At 45.9% G+C, this 17,369-nt stretch overlaps 1 protein-coding gene across 1 annotated transcript; it reads left to right on the forward strand.

Annotated features, from left to right (window-relative positions):
- Positions 1 to 10,401: 10,401 nt before the first annotated feature.
- LOC123426958 (agmatine deiminase) lies at positions 10,402 to 15,171 on the forward strand. The gene is made up of 10 exons (XM_045110879.1): positions 10,402 to 10,633; positions 12,982 to 13,095; positions 13,187 to 13,282; positions 13,357 to 13,441; positions 13,760 to 13,815; positions 13,911 to 13,989; positions 14,078 to 14,212; positions 14,303 to 14,538; positions 14,609 to 14,764; positions 14,858 to 15,171. The coding sequence occupies exons 1-10, from the start codon at positions 10,541 to 10,543 to the stop codon at positions 14,945 to 14,947; spliced, it is 1,140 nt and encodes a 379-aa protein (XP_044966814.1). The 5' UTR covers positions 10,402 to 10,540; the 3' UTR covers positions 14,948 to 15,171.
- Positions 15,172 to 17,369: the final 2,198 nt, after the last annotated feature.

Genomic DNA, 17,369 nt, shown 5'->3' on the forward strand with positions numbered 1-17,369 from the left:
ATGCATTTTGTGCAAATGACTGGCTCCTTGCTATGCAAGAAGAGTTAAACAGTTTTACACGCAACGAAGTATGGTCATTGGTAGAACGACCAACTGAGGAACACAATGTCACTAGAACTAAATGGATCTTCAAGAACAAGGAAGATGAGAATGGGACTGTCCTCCGCAACAAGGCAAGGTTAGTAGCACATGGGTACTCCCAAGTTGAAGGTTTGGACTTTGGTGAGACTTTCGCCCCTATTGCTCGTCTTGAGTCCATTTGCATTCTATTGGCCTATGCTGCTTTCAATGGTTTTACTTTGCATCAAATGGATGTGAAAAGTGCTTTTCTTAACGGTCCTCTACAAGAAGAGGTATATGTATCACAACCACCTGGGTTTGTTGACCCCCACCACAAAGACCATGTGTACAAACTTCACAAGGCTCTGTATGGCCTCAAACAAGCACCCCGTGCTTGGTACGATCATCTTAAGAAGTTCTTACTCGATGATGGCTTTGTGGTAGGGGTGATCGATCCCACTCTTTTTACTAAAAAGGGAAAATGGTGATTTGATCTTATGCCAAATCTATGTAGATGACATCATTTTTGGTTCTCCTAACATCCATTTATGCAAGAAGTTTGCGGCCTCCATGACCAAGACCTTTGAGATGTCACTCAACACGAACTTGAAGTTCTTTCTTGGGTTTCAAATACAACAATTTCAAGAAGGAATTTTCTTGTCTCAAACTAAGTACCTCAAGGACATTCTTGAAAAATTTGATATGACAAATGCTAAACCAATGAAGACACCCATGGCCACAGATGTAGTTCTAAATGAAGACACCAACGGTATTCCTTTTGACCCATCTACTTACCGCTCTATGATTGGTTCGTTACTTTATCTTTGCGCATCTAGACCGGACATCATGTTAAGTGTAGGCATATGTGCTAGATTTCAAGCTTCCCCTAGGGAAATCCATCATACGGCGGTTAAGCATATTCTTAGATACCTTGTTCACACCCCAAAGTTAGGCCTATGGTACCCTAAGGATGCAAAGTTCGATCTTATTGGGTACTCCGATGCGGATTGGGTCGGTGACAAAGTGGGATGGAAATCCACTTCCGGTGCATGTCAGTTTCTTGGATGCTCCTTGGTAAGTTGGTCCTCGAAAAAGCATAATTGTGTTTCTCTCTCCACGGCCGAGGCCGAATATATTGCAGCCGCAAGCTGTGCAACCCAACTGCTATGGATGAGGCAAACCCTAAAGGATTATGGTATCACGTATCGACACGTGCCTCTTCTCTGTGATAATGAAAGTGCCATAAAGATCTCCGAGAACCCCATTGATCACCCTCGCACAAAACATATTGATATTAGGTATCATTTCTTGAGAGACCATGTGCAAAAGGGTGACATTGATATTGCCCATGTGGGTACCAACATGCAGCTCGCTGACATTTTCACCCAGCCACTTAGCGTAGCAAGATTCTGTCAACTTAGGCGTGAACTTGGTATCTTGGAGCTTGATAACATAAATTGAAATCCTGTACACATGCACACACTCACATTATGTTCTTTTCTTGATGTCGGCATGCATTTAGGGGGAGTCACTAGGACTTACGTCATAATTTTGTGCTTCAATCCTACAAATATGCATAAATCAACTACTTCCCACAAGTAGTATATATAATTCTTGTAGGCAACTGTGTTCGGTGTCCCTTGTGATAAACCATGTCCAATCACCTGATCATCCAAATCCCAGAATTTGCCTCTGCCTACTCTTCTCTCAGTCGTCCGACGAGTCTCGGACGTCCGACGGTTAAACACACTCCGGACGTACGGCCCCTGTCGGTCGTCCGACGGCTAAATACTCTCCGGACGTCCAACGCCTGTCGGACGTCCAACACATAATAGAAAGGCACGGGCTGGGCCTTGCCCTAGCCCCCACGCGCCTCCTTTTCTCCCAGCCGCCACCACAGCCGCCGCCACCAGCACCAGAGGAGCTCGCCCGCGCCGCCACCGGGGGCCCTGCTCCGGGATCTGGCTGATCTCCTCCGCGGGATCCGATCTCCTCCGCGGGATCCGTCTTCCCTTCCTCTCCTCTCTCGATCTGCAGGTATCCTCTCAATCCTTTTCGGTCTCTCTCGCGATTGGTTCCTCTTTATCCCAAGTTATTCGTTCATGTGGTTTCACCGTGACCGTTCCCCATTGGGTTTCCAATCGTGTAGGCCTTGATCCATCATGCCCAAGATTAAGCACACCGCCCGGAAGAACACTGTTGGCTCATCCGCTCGTGCCCCTACTGGCACGGGGTTGGATGACTCTGATGGGCATCGCCCTCCCTTCAAACGTATCGCCCGACGTCCTCCTCGACAGCTCCCCTCCTCATCTGATGGCTCTGACTTCGAGGATGAGCTTGCAGCTGAGGACCGTGTTGAACACCCCGCCGTTCGGAAGACTATGCCAAAGCCTGGGACTCGCAGGCCCTCCTATATGCCATCGCCTCCTCCTGAACAGCCCGAAGGTGAAGCTCGTCGCATCTCTCTTGAACCTCCTCCTACTTTAGGTCGTGAAGTCAAGGACTTCACCACGGTTCCTAAGTCTTCCTACTTCACATTCCGTCGCGACGTTGACCAATTTTCTGTTGTACGTGACTCTATGGACTCACGTTTCCGCACAAACGTCCAAGCGGACATATTTACTACTATCATTGTTCCTAAGGGTCTCTCTGTCCATCACTTTATTGATCTTGAGCATATTCGCACGCACCCGGCGAAATACCCGGGTGCCATTGAGCTCATTGAGTCATCGGGGCTCGCTGCCCCCTTTGCTTTTCGATGCGATTTTAACGGTGCTGCTATTCATCATTTTTATGCCACATGTTTCTTTGGCTCAAACAACACTGTTAGCTGGATGACTTCTGATGTTCAGTTCACAGCCTCTTATGATGAGTTTGTTGCTGCACTCGGTTTCCTCGACTCCGGCTTCAAAATCCATAAGAATGATCCTAACCATGCACATAAGCCCATTGAGGCATGTGGGTTTCTCCTCAAACCACTTCGTGAACTTGATGTAGACGAACGGATGAAGGATCTTAACCAAGTATCCATCTGGCGTTCTCCCTACTTTATCATTTTTAGTGTCTTATCCGCACCATCTATCCCAAGATGGGTGATAGGGGATCCTGCAGCTGCTATTGTATTGACATCATGCCACATTTACACGAGTCCCCCAAGCGCAAAATTAATGTGCCTCACTTTCTATGGCATGAGATTCGACTTGCTAGTTTTCAATACAAGCGAGCCTTCCCTCATGCCCCCTTCATCCAGGCTTTTATTCACCGTGTTGCTGAATTCACTGTTGCTCACACTCACACGCATCACAAGTGGGTCATTCCCGCTCACATGGCGGATAACTATGCTCCCAAGAAAACCCCACCATCCACCTCCACTCGCCACACTGCTGCCCGGACATCAACCCCTTCACCCAGCTCAGCTACTCTCGGTCACTTTGCCAAATTCATTGGCAAGGCACATTCTGCTATGATGAAGGCCTTCTCTTTCCAGTGCGGTCAAACTCATGATGTGGTTTCTCGCCTCGTCTCCTCCAAGAATGCCCTCAAGGCTCGTCTGAGAGACTCGGGCGCTCTTGATGTGAGTGACGATGAGGCCCTTCCTGCTGCTCCTCCTTCTGATTTTGGCTTCCCATCTGGTCCTGAGTGGGCTGATTTTCTTGACGAGGCTGCTGGCAGTGGCTTGCCTGACGATGAGGATGATGATGATGATGATGATGATGATGCTGATGATCTCTGAGCATGGTTGATGCTGTTGGTGCCTCCCTTTTTGGTACTTGGTTCCAAAGGGGGAGTAATGTATCCTAGTTTTAGTCTTTGGAGATTTAGTCTAAATTTGCATGTTTGTGTAATGTAATGGATGAACGAGTGTGATGCACTATGTATGGCTACCTATGAATGTCGTGATTGCTATGGATTGCTATGATATCATCGCATGCTATTATGTTTTGCTCCATTACTTCATATGATGATCTATTATCTTTACTAAGTCACATGATATTTTCGATACACACATTAAAGGGGAGCTCCGGTATTTTACCATGCACATACTAAGGGGGAGCTCCGGTATTTTACCATGCACATACTAAGGGGGAGCTCCGTACTAAACCTCTCCAAAGCTAAAATGTATGTTAAATCTTTTGAGAGCTATGTATATGTTGTCATCAACTACCAAAAAGGGGGAGACTGAAAGTGCAGTCATGCCCTTAATCGAGTTTTGGTGTTAATGACAACACATACATAGGAAACTAATCTTATTTGTTGAGTGTATCTCAGGATGGCAAGTACTTTTAGTAGATTGAGAATTATGTGCCAAGGTGGTCTAAGAAGATCGGGACTTATATGTCAAGAAGGCTCGGGATTGAGAAAAGATGATGTAGCCTATCTTTAAATTTACTATTCTTGATTATAGGGATCCCACACTATTAAGAGGGGATCACATGTTTTGCGATGAACTTCCTCATACTACATCTCTACTTTTCTGCTCATACCACATCTCCACTACTCTGCTCTTATCTCAGAACGGAACCAATGCCTTGGACATCCGGCTTCCTACGGACGTCCGACCTCCTTCGGAAATCCGGAACCCTGCACCAGAGAAAGTTGAGCCATATAACTCGGACTTCCGGCTCCCTCCGGACGTCCGACCAACTTCGGAAATCCGGAACTTTGCACCAGAGAAACTTGAGCCATATAACTCGGACTTCCGGCTCCCTCCGGACGTTTGAGGGCCGGACGTCCGACCTCCTTCGGAAATCCGGAATCTTGCACCAGAGCAGTTTGAGTCGAATAACTCGGACTTCCGGCTTCCTCCGGACGTCCGGTCCCTGTTCAACTGCACAGTGGTTCCAGATACATATACATCCCTAGGACGACCGACCCCTGTCGGACGTCCGACTCCTTGTGGACGTCCGGACATCCGAGAACTGCCGGATGTCCGACCACTATCAAACTTAAAGTGACCCCAACGGCTGTTTTACTCTCCCCACTATATATACCCCCCTCCCACTTCGTGAGAGGGGGTTCAACACAGCTAGAACACTTACAAGAACACCTTTCTCCTCACTCACTCTTGCCTACACCCAATCTTAGATCCCAAGAGCATTTGTGAGTCCCTTTGAGTGTTGTTCCAATCAAAAGATAGATCGTCTCCTTCTCCTCCTCTCCACCAAAGTGATTTGTGATTTGAGCAAGTTTTGAGCAATCCCCGTGATCTTGTTACTCTTGGAGGTTGGAGACTCCTAGGCGGTAGGAGTCTTCGGAGAGGAATCAAACCATTGTGATTACCCCCGGAAAGTTTGTGAAGGTTTGGAAGCCACCTCAAGGCTTACCACTAGTGGTTGAGAAACGCCTTCGTGGAGTTGTCTCAAAGGGAGAATAGGGTGAGACTTCGTGGCGTTGGTGTGCCTTCGTGGTAACATCTGCCCCTCTAACGGTGACGTAACTTTCCTCCAAGGAAGTGAACATTGGGATACATCCTCGTCTCTCTTGGAGTTTCGGTTATCCCTAACCCTAACTCTCTACTTGTGTTAATCCTTATTACGTACTTGCATTTGATTATTGTTTACCGGTTGTCTTACTTCACTCTAAATAGCTTACTCCTTGTCATTGCAATTATTAGGCTCACGCTCATATTCTGCACCTTTGCCTAAAATTGCTAAGTAATTATTAAAATTTGGAACTATACCTATTCACCCCCTCTAGGTCCATCTCGATCCTTTTCAGCAGCCCGAGCACAAAAGGAAGCCGAGAAGAAGCTCAAGGTAGACATTGTCATCTCTCTCTCTCTCTCTCTCTCTCTCTCCCTCTCCTATAGTGGTGTAACAGTGGTGACACTTTTTCAGAAAGAGGAGAAGAAAACTGAGCCAGCTGATACCGACGAGCCAACTGACTCAGACACCCAGTCTGATGAGGCAGCAGAAGCCCAAGCAGAGGATGAGTTTACTCCAACCACATTGAACAAAGAACAGAAGCAGAACGTACAGCCCAGGAATGTAGTCACCAAGACCAAGGCCCCGCTGCCAAAGGTGATCCTGAAGAGGAAGAAAGCCGTGGTGATATCCGCCATGGCCATGCTCGTCGCCCTGCTCGCGGCTCTCGGCTACTCATGGTTCGAATTTCTTCTACTCGCAGTCATCACAAGCTTGCGGCACATGACTAAGTAGAATTAGGATTTCTATACAGTGACATCCCTGCTTAGATCTGACATTGAGTGAGATCTGCAGGAAAACAAAAGAGAGGACAAGCTAGCCTGTGATTTCACTATTTTATCCAGATTCATTGTGCAAATTGAAGAAGTACTCAGCTATCATCTAACATAGATATTACAAATTTATTGATAATGTTTTGCTTTTCCATGGTTAGTTGGTGGAGTGGATTCTGAAATCTCCTTCAATTAGTTTTCCTTTGGTCAGCTTGGGTAGATATTCTTTTTATTATTCTTCTTGTTATTTCATATATGTTAACTTGCTATCCTGTATTAAATATTTCATATAGGTGGTCAACCATGAAGACTGTAGAATTATCAACAACCATGTCAATTGAGCTGCCATGATATTTCCTCTGTTTCTAAGATGTATTTGCAAGTGATACTCATATCTTGTTTTGCCTCTCTACGCAAGAGAGGAATGAAAATATGATTCAATTCTAAATTTGATATTAGGCAACCTAAGGACTACATGGCCCTCTTGTGAACTTTTATTCTCTGTGTTGTGCAGTACATCTTGTCACTCGATGACAAAGGAGGCAATTGCGAGCCAATGGTAGACAAAGCAACATCTTACCCACCTCTGAGCTCGAAATCTGGTGTGTCGGCGTAGACAGATTCGGACCATGAGTACTAGAGTTTGAATGGGATGCATTTGATGTGACCAAAAGAGATGTCTCGCATGCACTATTTAGGTGGAGTGGATTGGCGGTGTGGTAGCTCAGAAAATTGTACAAGCTAGATTTACTTGGCCCCGTCTATTTTACAAGTTTATTTTTATTAAAGGAATGTTATAATTTTGTTATAACATGTATTTCATTTATCATGTAAAACGCACGAACAATTTATGGATCTTAATATTTGCTTCCTTGTCATCAGTTATTTGTGGTTTTGCTCGCGGGTTTTCAAAGATAATATGTACAATGAGGATCCTAATTTTTATAGTATTCTTTTATTTTTGTTTTGAAATGGCATTTAGGTTGGGATTGTAGTAGAAAGGTACTTGGTCATCGGGAAAGGGGAAACTAGAAATACCCTGCGCGTTGAATCGGGATGATAGTGTAATAAACAACTTAAAAGAAAGGGGCACACGGTAAGGAGAAGAAAAGTAAGAAAATAAAATGTGAAATGTTTTGCACTAGAAGATGGCTTGAATTTAATGTTTAACTCGAAAATCGGTGTCATCGCCTTCCTGCATCAGCGTCGGCTTGTGAACCTCTATGTATGTGCAAACGTACATTACCCACATTGGTCTGGGTTCTGCGGAAGATATCGAGCAAGGGAAGGAAAAAAATCATGAATCTCGTCAGATGATGAGGTCATTGCTATTTATTATCAAAACTCATGTGAGAAGAACATGTTATGAGGAAATGAAGTGATGCCTTGAGGTGTTACTCCTAGACATGTTTCGTGGAGAAGTTGAATATCAATAAGATAGTGGGGATGTGAACAGGCAACCATTTGTGCTGCTTATTTTTTGCATGGAGGAGATAATTGACTCACGGTTAGTAAACTGAAGCAAAGAAAAAAATGAAAAAAAAAGTGATGACACGACATCACGGTAGAGCAGGAAAATTTAGCAGTTCAATTGCATGCTTGCTGATATGCATGATAGCTGAGTTGGCATGTCTGCATGTCAACATAAATATAGCAGTGAGGATAACTTTCTCCCCAGTCGTTGTTGCGGTAGCTTTGTTACGAAATACGTAAGTAGTTTCTAACAATAACTAAATCTAATGAAAAATAAAGTATAAGCTTGGAAATCAATAAAATAAAGTGTCCAAGAATGGAATAAAAACTTTTGAATTGGAGTTAAAATGGCATTCTGAATAAAAATATAAAGGATGGCTAACATGAATATATGATGTGACGGTGTTACATGCGTAGACTATTGTAATTGTAATTTTAAGTGGAATGCATGACTCGGTAATGTCGTAGATTTTGCATGGCTTAGTGGAAGAAAAGACTTAAACGCATTGCTTTATGGGACGTTGATGTGGACACTTTGCATGTTAAAAGTACCGGGACCAATTTTTTTTAAAATGTAAGATAGGGAAGAACATCGATATTCGGTGCAAGTAAAGTGGATGCATGCATTGCTTAAACTGTTATTTTACTAACGTCTTTATCATCTACATATTAAGCCCTGACGACGCACGGGCATTCAACTAGTTGAACATACAAACTATTAAGGCCCTGTTTGGTTCCAAATAAGTCACCAACTTATAAGTTAAAAAGTGCAAAAGGTGACTTATTTTGCCAAACAGGTCCAACTTATAAGTCATCCCAACTTATAAGTCATAAGTTGCTCCACCCCAACTTAAAACTTATTAGTCACTTACTTTTGGGTGGGTCCCACCACTTTTTCAGCCAGCCCACCCGTGACCACGCCTCCCCATCGTCCCACCGCGCACCCCACGCCTCCCCATCGTCCTAGGCACCGCGCACCCCAGCCTCCATCGCGAGCTCGCCGCCGCCGCCCTCCATCGCGAGCTCGCCGCCGCCGCCCTCCATCGTGAGCTCGCCCCGGCCGGATCCGCTCGCCTCCGCCCGGATCCGCTCGCCTACTCCGCTCGCCGCCCGGTTTCCACCATGGCCGGTAGGAGCTTCGCCGCCCTTTTCCAAGATTCCCAAGGCGCCGACGAGGAAGAGGACTTGTTTGCTGACGGCTCCCAGGTCGGCAACTACTCCCCACCGATTCGTGCGGCTGCTGCTCCGTTTCGTGCTCCGGCGGCTGGAGGCTTCTCTCCGCGCGTGGGTGGCCTGGGCGCGGCGATTGGAGGCATGGGCGCGGCGGGGACTGGAGGTCTGGGCGCGGCGACTGGAGGCCTAGGTGCGGCCCCGACCTTCCTCGATCCGCCAGCGCCGGGGGGACTGGACCTGAACTCCGAGGCGGCGGCGTTTCCTACACTGTCGGAGTATCAGCATGTTCTGCAGCCCCAGGAGGCCCCTCCCCATCGACGCAGCGGCAAGCATGTGGTGGCCACGGCTGGACGCGGTCGAGGTGCGGGCCGAGGCGTAGGTGGCCGAGGAACCTCATCCAGCGCCGGCATGCCTCCTCGTCCAGCAAGGTCAGGGGCTGGTCGCGGTGGTGGTGTAGTCAAGCGCGGCAGGTCCCTGACCAATGCCGCAAGCGCTCAGACCGGAGGCCACATTGACCTGGACGACGACGAGGAAGGCTTCTACTGTACCAACTTCAACATGCTCCAGAACTCCGACGAGGAAGAAGACGACTCGGATGAGGTAACATTTGAGTGCTCATGTGTTTCACAATTGCAAAGTATCACATGGTATCGTTTTGTAATCGAGTTGCAATGCATGACAGCGTGGCTTTGATCATGCTAAATGGAATGAACCAAGGCTAGAACTCTTTTTAAAATTAGTCATTCGCGAGATTAGTGACGGGAACCGCCCAAACAATCAACATGATCATAACATGAACGTTTTTCGTGATTGGATAGCGGAAGGACTGCATAGTAGGCAGTAATTGGTATTTGTTCTAGTGTCGAACAATGTAATTTGTATTTGTTAGTGATTTGTATTTGTAGGCATATTTGAAATGGATTTGTATTTGTATTTGTATTTGTATTTGTACGCATATTTGAAATGGATTTGTATTTGTATTTGTACGCATATTTGAAATGGATTTGTAAAATGAAATGGCGGGAATAGAAGAATGGCGGAAAAAAAAACAGAATAAAAAGGTATGGTCAGGTGACTTATAAGTCAGGTGACAACCAAACAGGGGTGACTTATAAGTCACTAGTTTTAAATCACCTGACTTATAAGTCACCTGACTTATTGGAACCAAACAAGGTCTAAAGATGCTCTTAAACAAGCACCACCGACGGTGGGCCCACAAGGTACCCGGGCCCCGCGCTCGAGCGCCCTACCGAAAAAGGCACTCAGGATTCCGAGGAATATTTGCATTCCCATGCCCTGGCCGGTAGCGGCGGGCCCACGCATCAGTAGCCACTGGGCGCTAGACACTTGGGCACCGTGCGGCGCAAAGCCCGTCGCGTGGGCCCAGCCTCTAGCAGCAGCACACGCCCCTGACCCGCCCGCCCGGACCGCCTCACGATCTTTCCACACCCCCACCCTTCCCTTTCCCCTCCCTCCCCCACCCCCACGTCCTACATAAAGCAGACGTCGCGTCGAGGCCCGGGAGGCTCTCCTCCACAGTACCAGCAGTATTCCATTCTCCATCCCCGGATTCCCTCAGATCAGCGCGGCGGAGGATCCAACCAATCCAGGTTCGGCGAGAGCCGAGCCGAGGGGAGGATGGTGAAGGCCATGGCGGGGTGCCCGGCGAAGATGGGCTTCCGGATGCCCGCCGAGTGGGAGCCGCACGAGCAGTGCTGGATGGGCTGGCCCGTAAGTCCTCCCCCTCCTCCTCTTCCTCCCTCCCTCGCCCCATCTCGTCTCGCCAGTCGTGTTCTTCGTTTCCGCCCATCTTTTTTCTGCGATCGCCTGATTCCGATCGAACCGCTCCGTTTAGTGGTCGGGGGAAATGTTTGGCCGCGGCCGCTCGTTGGCCCGGCGAGGTTTGTTCGGCTTCGGCATGGCGCAGCTTCTGCTGTTAGTCCCTGAGACGATGCCGTCTCTCGCCGTCCACCTGTTTGCGGGGTGCGCCGAGATTTGTCCCCGCGTGGCGTTGTTGAATTGAACAAGCAAAAAAGAAGAAAGAAACACCACTCCTGCCTTGACAAACAAATACGCCTGCCCATCTACTCGTACTACGCAACTGTTTTGTCATACTTGTCGCTGACGTGTGGGTCCCGTATCGCTGTGTTTAGTAGGCGAACCGAACAGTGGTCCGTTTTGTTTCAACCAATTACGTGTGCTTGGCATGGCAGCACCAGTTGCCAAGTTGAATTATTGGACCCCCTCTCAAGATTCCTTCTCCAGTGAATCTTGGAACCGGGTCGTCAGTGCTCTACCTGTATAATAGTACTCGTACTATGTTTTGTTTGTACTCAACCACCAACCCCAAGTCAAGTGCGTCCATCCCCTTTCGGTGGTCAGGTAAACTATTCCAACGAATCATGTTCCTCCTTCAGAATAAAAGACAGTGGCGAGAGGTTTATACGTCTCTTCAGAGATTTTACCAGGGACGGAGCAAAATAAGTGAATTTACACTTTAATATATGTTTATATATATTCGTATGTTGTCTTTTAGTAAAACCACTTTAATATATGTTTATATATATTCGTATGTTGTCTTTTAGTAAAACCTTTAAAAAAGCTTATATTTAGGAACGGGGAGAGAGTATATATAAAGTGCTTTTAACTCTTTTACCTATAAAAATAACAACAATTCCTCCCGCTTGTTGTCTTTCTGCCACGCAATTCTACATCTGTGTATGCGTCTCTGTTCGAGTCATGTGGCACAGATATCTCAGTATCTAGTTCCATGACGTGCCTTATCTCCAGTTAGAGAAATATTTGGATGTCTGGCTCAGCCGCACCCCGTTCGTTGGCGGGGCGAGGTATCCGTGCGCGTGCTCCTGATGGCGCGGTGGCGTTTCTCCGCGTGCACTTGTTTGCGTATCCACCGAGATTTGTGACCGCGTGACGCTGTTGAATAAGCAAATACTTCTAGTAACAAATACATATCGCTGCCCACGTACTAGCACCTGTTGTCATACTTCTACTAACAAATACTCCCTCCGTTTCTAAATATAAGTCTTTCTAGGAGTTTCACTAATGGACCACATACGGATGTATATAGACATACTTTAGAGTATAGATTCACTCATTTTGCTTCGTATGTAGACACCTAGTAAAATATCTTAAAAGACTTATATTTAGGTACGGAGGGAGTAAATATGACAACAGGTGCTAGTAGGTGTGCAGCTGGCATGCTGGTCCTGTGTCACAGTGTGGGACAAACCAGAGACCGGTCTGGTTTATTTGAACCAACTATGTGCGCTTGCCATCAGCCATCAGAAGCAGTTACAAAGTTGAATTATTGGACCCCCTACCAAGATTCCTAAACTCTAGTGGAATCTTGGAACCGGGTCAGTACGTAGTATGTTTTATTTGCACTCAACCACGGACCACCAACCCCATGTGCATCAATTGTCTTTTACCTATAGAGAATAACAAAAGATGTGTTGACGCATAGCACTAGACATGACCACAATTCCTTCCCCTTGTTCTCTACCACTCCCTCTGGAACCATGTTACTTGTTGAAGCTGTAGTACAAAGTTGTACACTAAAGCTGCGACAGTTAATATGAGTCGGAGGGAGTAACGTTTCTTTTCCTTCTCATTCTACTACTATTACCCCCTCCCAGAAAACCATCGACTTGGACATGCATAAAGCCAAAATTTCAATATTTTATTATCAATATCTTCAAAAAAAAATCTGGATTAGAAACTTCAGAACCATGTGTAAATTTGTCTTAAAAAGTATTTCCACAATATGCAATTTTTGTTGGGTTTATATAAGCACGCTGCAACTGAAATTAGCATTTAGGTCTTGTGGATGACAAGTTGCGACTGAATAATGATATTTGTTTGAAGTATTCTCAGTGTTGTCATTTAGTATTGTCAATGTTGGCGATGTTCCATTCGTTTTAAGACCAGTAGATCGCTGTGTTAATTTCTTGAAAGGCCTTTGTAGTTTCTTTTTAATATTGTGTATCCTCCTCAGCATATGCCCTGAACAACTTTGAAGTGCATCATCATAATAAACATGCCACTTCTTTGAATCTTAGGAGCGTCCAGACAACTGGCGGGAGCATGCTGGGCCAGCTCGAAAAACATTTGAGAGAACTGCAATTGCCATTTCAAAGTTTGAGCCTGTCACCATTTGTGCAAGTACCAAACAGGTGACATGCTTCACATGAACTATGCTATAAACTGCTGCATGATCATGTGCAATTCAACGGTATTCAGTTTCACATTTTTTGTCTCTGGCAGTATCCTTATGTCCACGAGCTGATGCAACACCAACCAAACATCAGGGTGGTCGAGATGAGCATGAATGATTCCTGGTTCCGTGATACTGGTCCCACTGTGCGTAACTTGATTTTTTCTTATATCCCTTTTTACCATTCTGATTACATGGCTAACATTATCCTCGTTTTTAGTTTATTACCCGTGAAGGCGGATCAGATATAGGACTTTCAGAGCAAACAATAGCGGGGATTGACTGGGAATTTAATGCATGGGGAGGTATGTTGTTTATAAAATTAAAGTATGTATACTTTTTTCAGTGTTTTCTTAGTGGCTATTTTTGTTCGTCTAGTTTAACTCTTTTCTTTGGTAATTATTTGTGTTCATGCAAAACCGAAGTTATCAAATCATGCCAATATCTTAGTAGGAACTTGAGAATGGTTCCATATTTTTTACAGAAGCTGTAGACGGCCTGGTTTGCACTATTAAAACATAGAAGCACAAGTATTTTTTTTAGCAAGACTTTCATGACTTCTCTAGTCAATGTCACCTTCTCCGCACGATGATTTAGCAAGTTCTGATTCTGCTGTCCTGCAGGACTAGGTGGTGGTTGCTTTGATGATTGGAGTCTTGACAGAAGCATTGCCAGGAAGGTAAAGAGTGAAATCCTATTTTAGAACGAACTGATATCTTTTGTTGGTTTCTTTTTGTGCTTAAATTTCTTCCATTTTTTTGTGCTAATTTTCAGATAGTCGAGATTGAGAGGATCCCTTGGTTTGCACACACAATGGTTCTCGAGGGTGGAAGCATTCATGTAGATGGAGAAGGTGGTTGATCTGTCATATTGCTGTTGATGAACAAATGGATTCAGCCTGTCTGGTGTTTTGCTAACGATTCTGTCACATTTTGCAAAAGGTACATGCATTACAACAGAAGAGTGCTTGCTGAATCCTAACAGGAACCCTCACATGACTAAACTAGAGATAGAGAATGAGCTGAAGGATTTTCTTGGAGTCACGAAGATCATTTGGATACCTCTGGGACTACACGGTAACCACAAGAACTATTTCGTCAGTTAAAAGGTTTTCGGTTGCTCACTTGTAGATCCGTTTTTTAAAACTGTAAATAACGATTTTGTAGGTGATGAGGATACAAATGGCCATGTTGACAATTTATGCTGTTTCATCAAACCCGGTGTGATTCTCTTGTCGTGGACCGATGACGAGAACGACCCACAGTACGAGATATCGGTGAAGGCACTATCAGCTCTCACTCAGTCCGTGGATGCGAAAGGGCGGCAGATAGAGGTGGTGAAGATCCACGTGCCAGGGCCTCTGTACATCACGAAGGAAGAGGGGGACGGTGTTCTTGCAACGGTCAGTATTGCTCCATGGGTCCCTGGCGACGCCGATTTGGACCACTTGTAACATTGGGGTTGTGTTTCAGGGGCATGCTGTACCGAGGGTACCGGGCAAGAGATTGGCCGCCTCGTATGTGAACTTGTACCAGGCAAACGGCGGGATCATAGCGCCGGCCTTCGGCGATAAGAAGCGGGACGACGCGGCGCGTGAGGTCCTCCAGAAGGCGTTCCCTGATCACGAGGTTAGACTAACTGCCCGTTTCGCCTCAAAATTCAGGCATCCATATTGTAGGAAGAAAGGGGATCTCAAGGGGGGCTTGAACTGTTGGGTGCAGGTTGTGATGGTGGAGGGCGCGAGGGAGATCGTGCTGGGAGGTGGCAACATACACTGCATCACGCAGCAGCAGCCGGTGCGCCCATCGTAGATGAAGGGCGGTGAGGAAAGTCGACCAAGCCCTGCATTGGGGTTTGGGGGTGAATGAATGATTCAACGATGCTGGTTACGGCCGCGCCCGCAGCATATTGGCTGCGCTCTGAAACCGCCGGCCGATAGATATAATCTTGAGAATATTGAATAATATTTGTACTAGAGTGTTCAGGCTGTGACATCCGCATTCACATTCCTGGAGTTTTAGCTTACGTTTCTGAACCCTGTTGCCTTACCAAAAAAAAACTGACCACAACAAATACTACCACGCATGGGAGGGAAAAAGCGATGCGGGCAAGAACGCAGGGTTTAGCTTGTGCCTTTTAGGTTTCGACTTGTTTTTTCTTTTTCTGAAACGGAGGTTTCGACTTGTCGATGAGCGGCTGCGAGATGCTGTGGAGAGGCTCTGCACCACCACGGTGGATGCCATGCCCTCCCCTCCCTCACCACCCTGTCCGTGGTGGATGGAAGCTGAGCAAGACGATCTAGTAACGGTTTCGTAAATAAGGGCCCTTCAGGCTTCTGATGTGAGCAGCTCCTCCCTTTTCTCTTTGGTCACAAGACAGAGGCGGACCTTTTCAGCTGCGGCGAGTATGGACAACTTCTACCTCCGCCGCCGGAGCTACAGATCAAGCAACTCCGGCAAGCGTTTTGGGTGGCTGGAATGCAACGCTGTTTATTTTTCAGAAAAAATAAATGTTGTGCGGCGGTGAGGTGGATAGCTCAGGCCGTTGAAACCGCTACGGAATGCATTGAAGCTATTACAAATCAAACTGATCGATATCCATTGTCGATGGTTACAGGGAGTATATATATCTCCTGGAGAGACGCGACGATCGAAGAGAGATGCGTCGGTTCCAGGGAGTAGGGAGAGAGAGACGTCCGTGCGGGAGGAACCGCCTGAACGGTTGGGCAAGGGGAGATTTTCCCCTAATTTACATAATTAGTTTTAACACTCCCCCTAATCTACGCTTGACCATGTGGAGTCATCTTCATGATTGTCCGGGAAGCTTTATCATCTCAAAACTCTTCTTCAAAAGTTCTTCATAAAAACTCTGATGAGAACCTGAAAACATAAACTTCACAACAATAGCATAATGTGATGTTATTGAACAAGGATATCTCAAGAAGAGACTCCCCCTGTTGCCTGCAAGTCTCTAAGTCATCGCATACCAATTTCATGAACATATTTCCGGAATGTTGAATTTGGTAGAGACTTAGTAAATAAATCAGCAAGGTTGTCGCATGATTTAACTTGCAGAATGCTTATTTCCCCGCTTTTCTGAAGATTGTGAGGAAAAAACCATTTAGGAGAAATATGCTTAGTGATATTACTCTTGATGTATCATGTTTGCATCTGTGCAACACAGGCTGCATTATCCTCATAGATAATGCTGGGTGATTCAATTAAACCAATTCCACATGACTGTTGTATGTGGTTTATCATTCTGCGAAGTCATACACATTCACATGATGCTTCAAATAATGAAATTATTTCAGAATGATTGGTAGATGTAGCCACTAGAGTCTGTTTTGAAGACTTCCATGATATAGCTGTACCACCATGTAAGAACACAAAACCGGCCTGAGATCTGGCATTATGGGGATCAGACAAATAACCGGCATCTGCATACCCAATCATATTAGAGTCCAGATTGCTCTGAAACTGAAAAAATAGGCCTAGATCCTTTGTGCCTTGGAGATATCGAGAGATATTCTTCACTCCAGACCAATGACGTTTGGTGGGAGCTGCGCTGTGTCTAGCAAGTAGATTCACTACAAATGCAATATCAGGTCTTGTGCAATTTGCAAGATACATAAGCGCTCCAACATCACTGAGATATGGAACTTCAGGTCCCAACACCTCGTCTCCATCATCCCTCGGTCGGAGCGGATCTTTCTCTACGTCTAGAGATCGAACCACCATAGGAGTTTTAGATGGATAGGATTTGTCCATATTAAATTTCTCCAATATTTTCTGGATATAGGCAGCTTGGTGTACCATGATTCCCGAGGAAAGGTGCTCAAGTTGAATACCTAAGCAAAACTTAGTTTTACCCAAATCCTTCATCTCAAATTCCATCTTTAGGTGATTGCGTGCTTCATCAATGTCTGGTGCACTGCCGATGATGTTGAGATCATCAACATACACAGAAATGATGCAAGATCATGTAGAGGACTTCTTGATGAAGACACATGGGCAATCATCACTATTGGAGTAACCTTTCTGAAGAAGGAACTCACTTAGTCGGTTGTACCACATCCGCCCCGACTGTTTTAAGACATACAATGACTTATTCAGCTTTACACAATACATGTTGCGTTTTGCATTGTTATTCGGGATAGAGATTCCGTCAGGAACCTTCATATATATGTCCGAATCTAGTGACCCGTAAAGATATGCGGTCACGACGTCCATC

Source organism: Hordeum vulgare, chromosome 2H (assembly GCF_904849725.1).
Source record: "Hordeum vulgare subsp. vulgare chromosome 2H, MorexV3_pseudomolecules_assembly, whole genome shotgun sequence".
Classification (NCBI taxonomy): domain Eukaryota; kingdom Viridiplantae; phylum Streptophyta; class Magnoliopsida; order Poales; family Poaceae; genus Hordeum; species Hordeum vulgare.

Excerpts from the sequence above, each read along its gene's own strand:
- LOC123426958 (XM_045110879.1), top strand. The coding sequence starts at position 10,541 with ATGGTGAAGGCCATGGCGGGGTGCCCGGCGAAGATGGGCTTCCGGATG. Across the intron at positions 13,096-13,186 it reads TTTGTGCAAGTACCAAACAG|TATCCTTATGTCCACGAGCT; the intron begins GTGACATGCTTC and ends TGTCTCTGGCAG. Across the intron at positions 13,816-13,910 it reads ACAGAAGCATTGCCAGGAAG|ATAGTCGAGATTGAGAGGAT; the intron begins GTAAAGAGTGAA and ends GCTAATTTTCAG.